Genomic DNA, 13723 nt, shown 5'->3' on the forward strand with positions numbered 1-13723 from the left:
TCCTGCTGCATCTTTCAGAGGCTGTTTCCATATATTCATGTCTCTTTATCCAAAAGTCTGTAATTTGCTAGAATATGTAGCAAATATGTGTTTAGTTTGTGTTTAAAGTCATGTTTTCACGCATGCAGAATAACGACTTAGCCCTTGAAAAAGTGAAACGTGTCAGCCAAGAACCGTCTGACTCAAAAGTTACTGTGATCTAATTGACGCTAGTCCAACAAAAGATGGGGGTGTGGGGAGACCCACCCATGATTCCTGTGAGGTGACATGAAACTCAGAAGGACAGAGCTCTGAAATATCTGAGGTCTCTCTCCTCCTTCCCCAGTAGGCAGGATGCTCCCATTTTAGCAGCATTTGATCCAAAGCTGTCTAGGATGCAGCCAGGACAATGGTCCCCCTCTATTTCATGAGCCACCAAACACAGTGCACATTGCAGCTGCTTTCAGTGTCTGGGTGATCTCCTCTTCATTGCAAGGGAACTTTTACCTGTAAAAATACACTGGTTTTGAATTTACAAAAGGTGCTGAGTTGCAACCATGACAAACCAAAGGCAGAGTTTCTCTCTTCCACCTCTCATCTGAGCTTCCTGACTAACCCAGAAGGAGTGAGGCATCTTCAAAATGGCTCACTCACTCCAGATGGGTACTTAAAGCAGGTAAGGGAAAATTCCCTCAGGTGGTGGCTTTCTCCCCAGCTGCAAGGGAAGCCCATTTGATTACCTGCCTTAGTCTTAGCTGATTTAAATGAAAATGTTACATGAATGTTGAAATTAAATATAAGGAGTCTCGACCTAGAAGTCTGACCAACATGGCAGATAAATAGCCATCAGAAAGTATTCAGTTTACACAGATCACACATTCTTGGAGGACACATCTCTAGTGACCCTGCTACCATTGCTGCAGATGGTGACAATATCCACTTCCTTGGAAGCAATTGAAGCCTTAAGCTTTCTTCGGTTCATGGGAAGGACATAGGGCCTGAAGAGGTTGATGAGGGGACATGGGGTGAGCTCAGTCTGGCTGTGATGCTCTGTCACCCCATCACAGGGCTGCCCTTGTGGACACCATAACCTCCGTTAATCATGAAAGAGAATGTCCTGATGGGTCCTAAGGGTGCTGCCAGCCCAACAATCACCTTCACTTGCAACAGGGTGGAGATTCAAGCTGGTAACGAGGTCCTTATTGCAAAAATAAATGCTAACCATGCTGAACAATCTGAAGCTGCACAGGTGCTCTTCCCCACTCCCTCTTTCTAAGGGATTAAGAAATTAACGTCACATTTCTATTTGAATTTTTATTCTGGGAACTTCCTCTATTTTGTTTTGGTTGTTTTTTTTAAATAGCAGAAGAAAAGATAGGAGAAAATGTCTTTATAATCCTAACCCTAAAGAATTGCCTTCAGAATGGTCCAAAACTAATGGGTTAACAGTCATTGTAATGCCCTTTGAAACATTTCTTTTGGCTATTGGAGTATGCATCCTTCAGATTTATTTTATTTCATCCTCAAGGACCTTGGTGAAATACAGTACATTGGAGAAAAAATAAGATCAAGATGTGCAGTCATTCAGGCTGTAATTAAATTTAATAGGCAGTTTATCCAGTTCATAGAAAGATGGCATAGCAGAGAGCTACACAAAGCAGAGCCTAAAGCAGGAAATCATTTTACAATAGGGTATCCATCTGGAAAAAAAGACGTTGCACGAAACCAGCAAGTGTGAACGAAATCTTCATCAGTATCATATGAGGTTACTTCATCATGCTGCAGCACCAGCAACGGGAAGTTTGACATGTCTTCTATTAAGAGTAATGCACGGCTGTCTTAACAAATGTAAATCTAACTCACTATTATGCAAACTGAAGAGAAGGGGCAGTTAATAAAACAGAAAATAACCGGGTGTTTTATTACGCCGGGTGCCAGATTTCTCAATGTTGGAGCTAATGTGGTTTACACATTATCTTTGAGATGCTGCAAATGGAAAGACCTTTAACATCTTATTTGGTAATGAATGTAGTTGCAAGCGTAACGGAAAAGAGCTAAATTTTTAGCAGCCTTTCTGAATATGGAAAACCCAAACTGACTCAATACCAATGTATAGGTTGAACAGTAAAATATGGGGTTAATAAAATGCATGTTAGAAACAGGAACTCTGATTAAATTTGCCTGGGGATCTCCTCTAACCACGCTGTGAAAAAGATGCAGACGCTATGACTTTTCCTGAATATTTTACTGAAGCAGTTTTTTTGGGCGTCTTTTCCAGGAGCAGCCTTGCATGTTTTTCAGGCCTTTGCACCAGAGCACATATGGTGGAACAATACTGTAATACACCCTAGTGGCATCTTTATCAGTGGAAAAGCCCAACCTTGCTATGAAATCCAATTAAAGAGCCATTTTTACCACATAAATTGATCCCACTTTTTCCATAATTTTTGTTTTTTCATTGCAGGCTGCTCTATCTCCACATTAACGATTTGGGATGAGGTACTCGCAGAAACATACACAGTAGCAGAATCCCCACTGTCTTTAAAATCCACTTTACAAGGGAAACAAGGCTCACAGGGGCACTCTGCCCTAATCAGGAACACTTGCTATGCCTCTTTAGTAAAAGCAGCAATGCACTTCAGCTCTGGCAAGCTCACGAAGGACCAGAGCACACATCTCTGCTCAGTCCCAGCATGAGGAGATACATACATGTATACATGGCATGGAACAACAGGCATGTAACTTTTAAGCCCAGCATTAATAAAAGACAAAATGCCACTGAGATGCAAAAACTCTCCACTTCCAGCCAGCCCCGAGCAAGCTAGGAGAACCTGCAAAATAGGTCCACAGAGTCGAAATTATATTCTGTTTTATCCTCCCTTTATCATAAGGCTGGATGTAACACAGCTGTAGACTTACAAATAATACCAGTCTCAAGGGACAAGCAGTATAGTTACACTCAATTATACTATAAAGTATGACATCTCCAGAGAAATTACTAAGGCACTCTCTCTTACCTGCATGGCAGTAATAAAACAGATCTATTTATGATGGACTTTTGAAATCCATTACGTTTAAACAGCTTGCTGATTCTCATCATCAGCAGAACTATCCTTGCCACTGCCCACCAAATGCAACTGTTAAGTCAAATGACCCAGGGAATTTAATCCCAGTGCTATTCTCCCATTATTTTAAGTAGACTTTTATTAACTACGCAAAGTACAGTAATTATTACTGATCTGGACGCTTTTTCTTTTTAAAGAACAAATGGATATAAAAAAAACATAATTGGAAATGCTTCTCAAAACCAGTTTTGAAGAGGTTAAAATACAGAATGGGGGGCAAAAAAATTCTCATCTAACCTTTTCCTCTAGGAAATGCAGGCTGCAGTGCTGAAGAATGAGAAGAGTCAGATATGCAAAGTCTGAACAGATTTTTTATGACTGTATCTCTGCAAGGTCCTTTATATTCCACTCTTATATTTAAATACTTTGGTCTTTCTAGCAACAAACAGAATCATGTTTTAAATCAGTCTGAACAACCATGTAACTGAAGGTGAACAGGGGCTATGCTTGCAGAACAGTTTCTTCTGTCCACCGACTCTATCAGTACTCAAGTGCAAAGCTCATGAAATTCAAGTGGTTCCACATGGATTCAATACACTCACTTCTCCCATCTCGCTTTAAAAATTAAATAAAAACTCTTAAGGCCACAACAGTTATCTGTATGGTCTGCAGTGTGAGCATGCTAAGCTTTATGACTTCCAGCCTGCAGAACCAGGCATAAAAAGTAGGACTGCAATCTCCTACCTACACCAGTTTATTACTATGAAGAAAAGTAGAGTGGTGTAGGTTCCCAGCTCCCCTTGGACTCAACATTTAGAAAAAGGGCTGCGCACTTCTTTTTTTTGACTTCTGGTCTCTATTTGAAGTGTCTCAAAAGGAAATGCCTGAGCCCTGCCATTTGATCAGCAGCTGGTGGTGGTCTCCAAGAACTGAATACTCCTCTGACCAGCATACACTTTCCACCACCCACCACCTTCCTGGCTCTGCCACTGCTGCAGAAAGGCTTCTCCCTTGCTCCTGGGCTGGTGGGGAACTGGAGATGAAGATAACCCATACTCCAGCCCCAGTGGTACTCTGTCCCTTCCACAGCTGGGCAGAGCTGTTCACAAAAATGAGCTTTTAACACTGAAGTCCTACCTAAAAAACTGGAGTGGTCCCCAGGCTGCAGCTAGAGGAGAGATGTAAATACTCCACATTTCACACAGAGACTACGAGCATGCAGCAAGAAGACAGTCAGTATTTAGCACCGCCACTATCAGTTCTGCTACAGCTTTGAAGGAAGCTGTATTGATCTCAAAGATCCAAGCTAAGACAAAAACAATTCTTTCAGTATAATTTTGTTATTGCAACTTGAATAGCACCAAACGATGACAAGGTGGCAGGGACTTCAAGCCACATGCAGCTAACTGCTGTGGACTTCCACCAAACCACCACCAAAACCACAAAATCTTTACCCAAGCTATCTTGATCTGGCCTGAGACACGAATGACCAGTATCCAGCCTCAGAGAGTGATTGGTCAGGTCATGGCTACTCAGGACTCAGAGCAGATTCATCCGCTCAATACTTAGATCCAGGTGTTCTCAGTAAGGGCTCTGAAATTCCAACAGGGACATAAACTCATCATGGGGATCAGCAGGAACCCAAGGAGAAGGCACCAGTAGTGGCTGTGATATGTGACAAAACCCTCTCCAATTTCATCCACTTGTATAATTTCAAGAGCTAAAACATTAACCGTATTTAAGCATCCAATACATAATGCAAGCGTATAGGTGCCCAGGTTTATCTTTCAACCCTCCAGGATCGCTGGGAAATACCAGTATGAAGTACCATCACACCAGCTGCAATGCACCCTTCTAACTCAGAGGTAACACAAAAGTACGTACCAAAAAATCCTCATTGGGAGTTACAGCAACAGGCTATTATTCTGGGATACCCAGGACATTTGAAAGGCAGTCTGCGAGCAATAAAGTGACATGCATACCAGCCTGGCCAAGGGTCTCAGCTGCAGACATCCCACCACCTCTTCTGCAAGTCACAAACTCACTGTCTTTGAACTAGGAAGATGTTTTCAAACTCATACAGAAGCGCTTCTTAAGCAGAAGTGTGAGACCCTGTTTGGAAGATTTTATTCACTCCAAGATGAGGATGCAAACTCATGTGCTGAGAGGAGGAGTGGAGGGCACTAATCCGGGAACTTCCTTGAAAAGACACCCTATAGATCCACCATCTCTAGCTCTGCCTTCAGTTACATCACCAACAGGCTGCCTTTGAGCTTCCAGCCTCGCAGGCTGCGCTGTTCCCTGGGGGACTGCCTGAGCAGTATTTACCAGCACGCCTACACTGACTGTTTTGGCTACATCTCACCCAAGCAGGAACAGCACCTGAGAAGGGTGGAAAGGACAAGCAACTTACCCAGCACCAACCATTTTATGCGGGTCTCAAAACTGAATGTGAAAAATGTTTGTGAAGATACTTTCAGCAATATGAAAAGCACGCTTTTTTCTAACATCACACCATGTATGCTTGCTTTTCTTGCACTTAAATACCAAGTCCCAAACCTAGACGTGGGAGTTTCAAACCTTGCACTTAGTAAAGAGTGTGCCATAAAGCAGTGAATATTGATGCCATCACACAGGGATTTACCTAGATGACTCTTTGAGAAATGTAATGTTTGTTTCAGTAGCAGAGCACTTACTCAAAACAGAAAGCAATCCACTAAGAGGGGTATTTCACCTGGCCTCTGGGGCTTGGTCCCACATCTCCAGCTAGGGAACCGTGGAGGTGAAGGACTGTGGAGGCAGGCACCTCCTCGCCTCAGCCATGCCACTCCCAAACTCCCAGCCTCAGCAGCAAAAGCGCACTCGACTACTTCATGACCTTCTGCACATCACTCTGAAACAGTCAGTGCTGCTACAACTGACAGCAAGACCAGACCCAGTAAAGTTGCTCCTGCACCAACAGGACTCTAAGCATTACCTGTTTTTAACCATCTCTATTATTACTGCATTTGCAAACTTGACATTGAACTTTCTCTCTGTAATCAACAAATATCACAGACCTTCTCTGTATTTAGCAACATATACACGTATGCAAAAAAAGTATTTCCCTGACTCACCCTCTGGAGAAATTCCTACAGTGCTGAACTTCCTGATGGGAGGCCAATTTTTCATTTCTAAAAGCAGCCTAAGTGTTTGCTGCTTTGCAGTATTTTGGTAGACTGGGAGAGGAGTAAACTGAAAATGAGCATTTTTGAAACCCATTTATTTAGACATTACATATTTTCCTTGACCTTGGTAGCTTTGAGACTGTCACTAGTAATCCAGCAGCATTTAAGAATTCTCTACACCTGCAAAGCTGTAATCTGCTGACGCACAAGCAGAGATCATGTCTTCAGAAGCCAACAAATTTCTAATGAATGATGGCATGTAATTGACTCATGCACTCTGAGCTTGTCTCTTGGCTGGATTACTCTTTCAGTCTCTCACACTACTGCTAAGTAATGCTTGCAGTTCAGTGCAATTTCTCCTCTTCAGCACGTGTTTGCATGGATACCTGTGTTTTTTCAGGGCTAAGGAGGTGTGAGGAGTGCATCTACTTCTGCATCTATTTAAAACACCTGAAGCTTGCAAAGCCAAACTCACACAATCCAGGAACATCCAGAATGTATGCCTCACAGACCATACTTACCGTGGTATATTTTCCCAGCTGGCAGAGTGAGGGGAAGGTTTCCTGATGAGCTTTTCGGATCTTCTCAGTGAGATCATCCAACTCTGCAGTCATTTCATAGTTTTCTGTGGACTCCTGCTTTGAAGGTTCCTTCTTCTTCTTGTTCCTGTCATTTCTGACAGCTATAGAAAAAGCAGAGACACAGATCACATGTGGTTATTCAGCTCACCCCATGTTGCTCTTGCTGCTCTACTTCAAACCACTGCTTTTATTTTAAACATAAATTATTTTAAGCAGAGACAAAGATGTTATACACACAGAGAATACTAATGCAAGATCAATTACTCAACCGTAAGAATTGCATTTAATGGGATACTGATTAAATCAAATTTCCATAGGTGCTTGCTGTGGATGTGCCACCACACTCCCATAGTATCTATCTTCCAAGAAAGTCTACTGCAACTGCACATGCATTGTAAGTGTCTTTGTGAGGTGAGATGTTTTCATTATATCATTACAGCTGTGCATGTTGAACAGTGAAGTCCTCTGCAATGAGGCAGTCGGCATTTTATTGGATGTGAACAACACTAAAGAAAGACAGCAACTGTCTCTCCTCTTAAATTTCACAGTATGGAAGATAATAAAACCCATACTAATACCAACTCCACCAAGCAAAAGTTATTTAAAGGGAAAGTTAAATTTGAAAACAGTAAATGAAAGAAGATGAAACACGTTAAACTTAAGATCTGAAGATCAAAGGAGAAGCAGAAACACTTGAAAGAGTAAAAATAGCAGTGAAGCTATCTAAAGTTGCTTGCCATCTGCTCCTGTGCTCAGATCAGCCTTCTACCTTCCCCCGGCCGTGGGGGATTACTGGAAATATGCATTGTGCGGCACTCGCGCTATAATTGATTTCCCACGTATTTGTGTTTTGTAATAAAATATGACAGCTGCTCCATCACCATGCTACTCTTTGTTCTTTTAATGAAAACAGCTTAATTTTACAAAACATGCCCAGGAGATAAGTCTGTGTCTGCAGTATTGCCAGTTCTTGTGAATTTTATCAAGAGGTTTGTTGTTAGCTAAAGCTAACGTCTTAAGCGTAACCAGATGCGTAAGGCTTTACAACAAAGCCAAACAAAATCAATCCCTCTCCCCAAAGACTCTGTGTCAATATTAAACACCCCAAGGACTAAATGCTGCTGGACAAACAAAACCCAACCCTAACACACACCGGTGTTCAAAATGTCACCGTGTTTAAACCAGGGCCCTAAACTCTGAGGGTGCGGCCAGTGGGCTGGGCACATGCAAAGATGGCCGGGCAGTTTGAATGGCCAAATCACAGAATCACAGAATGTTAGGGGTTGGAAGGGACCTCTGAAGATCATAAGAGTCCAAGCCACCCCTGCCAGAGCAGGTCCAAAACCAAGGCATATCACTCAGAAAAGCATCCACACATGTATTGAAAGAGTACAGAGAAGGAGACTCCACAACCTCTCTGGGCAGCCTGTTCCAGTGCTCTGTAACCCTCACAGTAAAGAAGTTCTTACTCATATTGAGGTGGAACTTCCTGTGCAAAGATCTGCCGATTCTCACCTGTACTGTCCCACCCCAGAAAGAATATCTCTCTCTACCATAGAGGGGGAAGTACAGCAAACTGGGCAGATGCCCAGAGACACCTTCATGCTACCTCCTGTCCCCAGGCCCACCTTCATGGCACCACGACTTCTGTGGCTGCTTCCTCCCTGCTTGCCCACCACAAATGATTGCAAAGAGCAGATAAAACACTGAATGTTTCAGGAGGAAGAGGAGGCTTTGATACAGTCTCACCTACAGCATCTATTCAAGATGTGTCATTTCTGAGAGAACATAAAGAGCCACATGGGAAATGGTGGGGTGGGAAAGCAGCAGAGTCAGGAGCATCTACAGAAATTACATGATGTGTAGCAGAATACAAGGGGTAGGTGCAGTGAATACTGTTGCTCCTTTACAAGGCCATCGGGCACATACTCCACGTGACGAAGAGCTCTGTTGTTTGTTTTCAGTAAAAGTTTGACTTTGCAACTGAGAGAACTCTATCCAGCAGATATTTAAGGGATTAACTTGACTCTGATTGTGTGAATAGACCCATACTGAAGTCAATTATGTGCTTTGCTAGATCAGAGCTGGGATGCCGATCACCCCATCAGATTAAAGTCTAACCTTAAACACCATCAGTTCTAGTGGCTGGAGTAAGAGACTAAAAGGAGACCAGGAAGGGTGGACTGAAAAGGTACCTTGTGAAGGTTCAATGCTACCAGTGTAGTCAAGTTTAGGAGAGGCTGGATCCCCCACCTTCCTTTTATAAATATTTCCCTAAAGCCAATGCTCTGATTTGTTTGCAAGACCCCAGGCAAGAGGGCAAGTACAGTCTCTTGTACTGCGAAAACATCCATGACCAACACATACATCTAGAGTGCTCCAAACCACTACCACACTCTGAAAGTAAATCCTGATTGCTGCTGTACTTGGGAGATAAAAGAACTCCTTTTAAAATTATGTAAACTCCTACACAACCACAAAGAGCAATAAGCCTTTGCAATAAAGCACCATTTAGTTATAGCTCTAGGATCTGATTGACAAATTTGCAAAACAAGGCGGTCTCAGCAACTACTTATCTCAATAGCTTTGAACTCCTCATAGAAGACAAACACGTTATTTCAGCCAGGATTTGGAGCAGTTGCCAAGAGCTCTCAGGGACCAGGAGATAACTCCATCAGGAACTGCACTGCTGCTCCTGTGCTACCACAGTCAGCTCCCTCAGCAGCTGTACCTGAAGTCCCCTCCTCCGCAGTGGCAAACAGAGGGACAGCAGCTGGTCAATCCACACCACCAAATTGGCCCAGCTCTGGCCTCTTTCTTTTCAGACACAAATTACTGAAGGGTAGGAAGGGGAGAATTAACAGGTCCTGAAAACTAAGAACAGTTTTTGTCCACTGTTGCCTTTCTTCCTACAATTACAATAGCCCTTGTAATATCAATAAAACCTGAATAACATTTATCTTCTTGCTTTATGTATAGTTTTGATATTTCCTACATTTGTCTTCACTAAGGCTGCATTAGACATGGCACTGTTTCTATACTCCCTGGAAGACAGCACAATAAAGTGCTGACATATAACACCCAGGCTCCAAAATATAGCAATTTCAATAACGCTGAACTATTATGCAGATTCAATGACAACTATAATTCAATGCAAAATGAAGAGAGAAAAAGATCAATACAACACAATGTTTAAAAGAGTTAAATAAAAACATATAAACACACACATTTATCCAGTAAATTTAAAAGCTATCACTGCCCTGGGAACAGGAGCTGTCGCACCACATGTAGGAAGGTTTTTGGATTACAGCTTCTGCTTATATTGCATAAATCACATCTTTTTTTGTATCTTGATCTTTACATGCATATGATCATATCAATCCCCAATGCAATTCCACTGCCTTTTAATGATGATACGCCAGTGATGAATCTGTGTCACAGTTAATGTTACTGTAGAAAACTCAGGTTATGAATTTCATTACTCGTGCACTAAATTCTGACTCGATGGCTGCATTATTTAAGAGCTCCCGACAGGGGACAGTACGGAAGCTCTGTTGCCCTGTGAGAAACACTGAAGTTAAAAGACTAAAAACACAAATAAGGTGTTGGTGGAGAGGGAAGAGGATGAAAAAGGGTGTATCTTGGTACGCAAGGAAGCCCCGTCCGTGCGAGTTTCGGCACTGCTGGGATGGCTGAGTGACACACGCCCACGCCTGAGCACGTCTGCTCCAATCCATCTTCCTGTGACAGCTTCCCTGTCACCTTGACACACATGCCAGGACTTGCACTCCCACACCCAGAAACCTCCAGGCAGCCACGGCAGTTAGTAAGCTAGCAAAGGCACTTTCTGTTGCCTTAGCTTTGAGGACTAGCCCCTACCCGCTAACATTCAGCCCCCTAACCTGAATGAACATCACCTCTTCTACCATCCAGCCTAATCTTTTCTCCTCACTCCAGGTTTGCCATTGCTTTCCTTAGCCTGAGACACATTTCCTTCCCCCTCTTCTGCTTGAAGTGATGGGTGAAGCACAAAAGCTGCAGGAGGGAAGGATGCAGGAGGGAAGGATGCATTTTGCAAGAAAAGCGGGGCCTGCTGTAGATGAAACCAAGTCTAAGGAAAGACACAAACAGCTTCTCTCCAAGGACCCCAGAACTCTCATTTAGCAGCCATGCAGCAATCCTGGTTGAGTGGGATCATTTCAAGCATGTTGTAATGCTGGGAGTTGTCTAGTCTTAAAACATGAGCCCCTCAGGTCCACCAAACTTAGTCACCGCTTGGCCTACGAAGAGTCTGGGATCCAGTCCAAGAGATTAAGGCAGTTTCTAGATAATCAGGTAAAATCATTGAAGACTGTGTCTCTACTCCCCTTTGTCAAAGGTGGCACAAACGTGTCCAGGGGAGAAGAATCTGCAGCTTGAGACACCGTATTTTCAATTACTTGCATAACCTTTGCTTCCCCAGATGCCCAGAAGATAGTTAGACAGCACCTTTCATATATTATAATGATTAATCAGCTATAAATTCATGACTTGAAATGCTATCATTGCAGCTTTGCCTCTCGGAGATCCCCTTGACCTTTGAAGAGTTTTGTGTACTACTTAACTGGTTTTGTTCCTGTAGCTACAAATACTAGTGTTTCCAGTTCACATTCCTGTAAAACCACACTTCTCTTGTCATTAAATAGTTTGGAAGTGACTCGTTAAGTTAACAAATCTCAAAAGTGCCACAAAGCACACAGAGCAAGTCAGTAATTGCACAGTACTGGGCACAAGGTAAGCCTGCAAAAATACTCCTTTTGTTTGCAAACGCTTTTGAGAAGAGAAATGGGAGGTGAGCTGAGGCAGGACAGCTGCAGAGCTGCCAACTCTCCCCTCCAGGCAGAGGCTTCCTCTCCCACCTGCTCTCCTGCAGCTTGGGAAGCCATCCATCCCTTCCCCGACACCAGGCAGCCCAGGCTGCCCCACATGGCAGGCAACCAGCATCACAGGCGGGTGGTGGGGTCAATGTTCAGCACCATACCCAGGGCTTCCAGCAGCACTGAGCTGCTTGCTGGGGTGGAAACCTGCAAGCCTTGCACAGCTCCTTTCCACTCCAACTTCTCCAATTCCAGCAGCAGCTGCTAAAAATTTCTTCTTCTGGCAGAAGTCAGCAGCTGTGGACAATTTCAGCCAAATATGCAAAACATTTAGCTATTGCCACTGCCAAGTCTGATCCATCAGGATGAATGGCCCACACATACCACGCGTCACCCTTCTCCCCATCATCCTTCAATACACGGTGCTCACAGTAACGAACAGCAGCCTGTATGGATGTCTTTCACAACTGTTAGCTTGAAAACCTTGAACCAAGGGCTGTTTAAGCACCCCTGATGCTGCTGATGATGAACCAGGCTCTCTGACCCCATGGATGAAGCCAGCACCCTGCTGCACATCATGTGGCTCCCATGCTTGGGAGCTGGTGGAAGCAGGCACAGAGATGGGGGACCTCAAGGAGGCTGGTTCACTTGTCTCCAGCATTAAGAAATGGAAAAAAACAACCATCCTGAGAGCAACACAATCACACTTGACAAACTGATGCAACATCAACACAGAATGGTAGGGCTCCTGTTCACATTTTAACAATGATACAGTCACAATCCAAACACGGCATTAAAATGTGCAGAACATCAGGTAGTTATAAATAGATTGATTTTTCTAGGTCCTTATTTCCAGATGAAATAATGTTTTCTTTTAGGCAAAACCTCTCAGCCTTTAAAAAGAACAGGAAACTATCTTACAACAAATTCTCATGCCAAACCTGAGCTTTGACATATGGAGAATGATTGGAGGCAAAGCACGTTTCAAACAGAAAACTCTAGTTTCTAATGGACCAAGCCAATAACAAATACACAGTCATGTAAGGGGCTTCAAGTACAAAATCGAAACACATTGAAAACTGCATATTTTATAGCTGATTCAGAGAAATCAACCATGTCAGCTGTCAGGTACAATTGCCAGAAGAAAACATCTCAAATTAAGTGAGATAGTATCCTTCTACAGACACGTATTGAAATTAACAAGGAGCACAGAGAAACAATCATGATAGAAATTTCATAAGCACCTGGCACACTATCATTTTTCCTCAGGCACAAAGCGGGCACATATATTACAGAATGCAAATCCATCCCTGGTTTCCTATTGAGAAATAACGCTCGGCTATGGCAAACACACTTCAACCAGCGCTCTAGGAGACTCAGTTCAACAACAGGGGAAAACACCAAAAATCCAGGGGACATCATCCTGTAGGCTGCCTTCATGTATGCTGGTTCTTCCAGCCACTGGTGGCATTTTTTCTCTTTGATGAAGGTGAATCTGAACTCTGCCTTGCACCTTTGTATTATTCATCACATAATTGCTATGTTTTATTAGAAATATGATCTATTATAACCTTGAATATGGTAACTTAAATTACATTGAAAATTAGATTATTCTGATTATTAGAGAAGTGAGAAAGGTACTAAACATTTGTAAGGCTGATAATCAATCAGTGTATCTATCTGAGTGCAATAAAAATCAATCAGGAGCTAGTGCGTTTAAATCTAATTTTTTAAGCATGACATTTTCTTCTGAGTTTCTTTTTTAAATGTCACCCTCTTCTACAACAGTGATTGATTCCATCCCCAGGGACAGTTAACTCCAACTGTTTTATGCATTGCACTGAGATCCTGTATCTGCAGTCTTTTCAAAATATCAAATTAATGACAGCAATAATATTTTCATCAAAATGTGGAATTCAGAAATGCGCATTCATGGAATCAAAACAGCAAGAAGTATGATAATACGTTTAAATTGGTTCAAATACCAAGGACCTTTAAACTAGCAGGCAGTGTATTTTAATACAGAAAATGGTGAAATTTTGTGTTCCTCCAGTTCTCTTTTGCCCCCCGCCCCC

General features: G+C 42.8%; 1 protein-coding gene across 8 annotated transcripts in view; it reads right to left on the reverse strand.

The window, feature by feature from the left end:
* RARB (retinoic acid receptor, beta) overlaps nucleotides 1-13723 on the reverse strand; it is a 195177-nt gene that overhangs the window by 13711 nt on the left and 167743 nt on the right. For all 8 annotated transcript variants that reach the window (XM_010007511.1, XM_010007509.1, XM_010007510.1 and 5 more), the window contains one exon: nucleotides 6733-6893. In XM_010007511.1, the coding sequence (XP_010005813.1) occupies nucleotides 6733-6893 (161 nt within the window). The remainder of the gene's footprint in view (nucleotides 1-6732; nucleotides 6894-13723) is intronic.

The sequence above is a fragment of the Chaetura pelagica genome, unplaced genomic scaffold, assembly GCF_000747805.2.
Source record: "Chaetura pelagica isolate M959 unplaced genomic scaffold, ChaPel_1.0 scaffold10, whole genome shotgun sequence".
NCBI classification, from domain to species: domain Eukaryota; kingdom Metazoa; phylum Chordata; class Aves; order Apodiformes; family Apodidae; genus Chaetura; species Chaetura pelagica.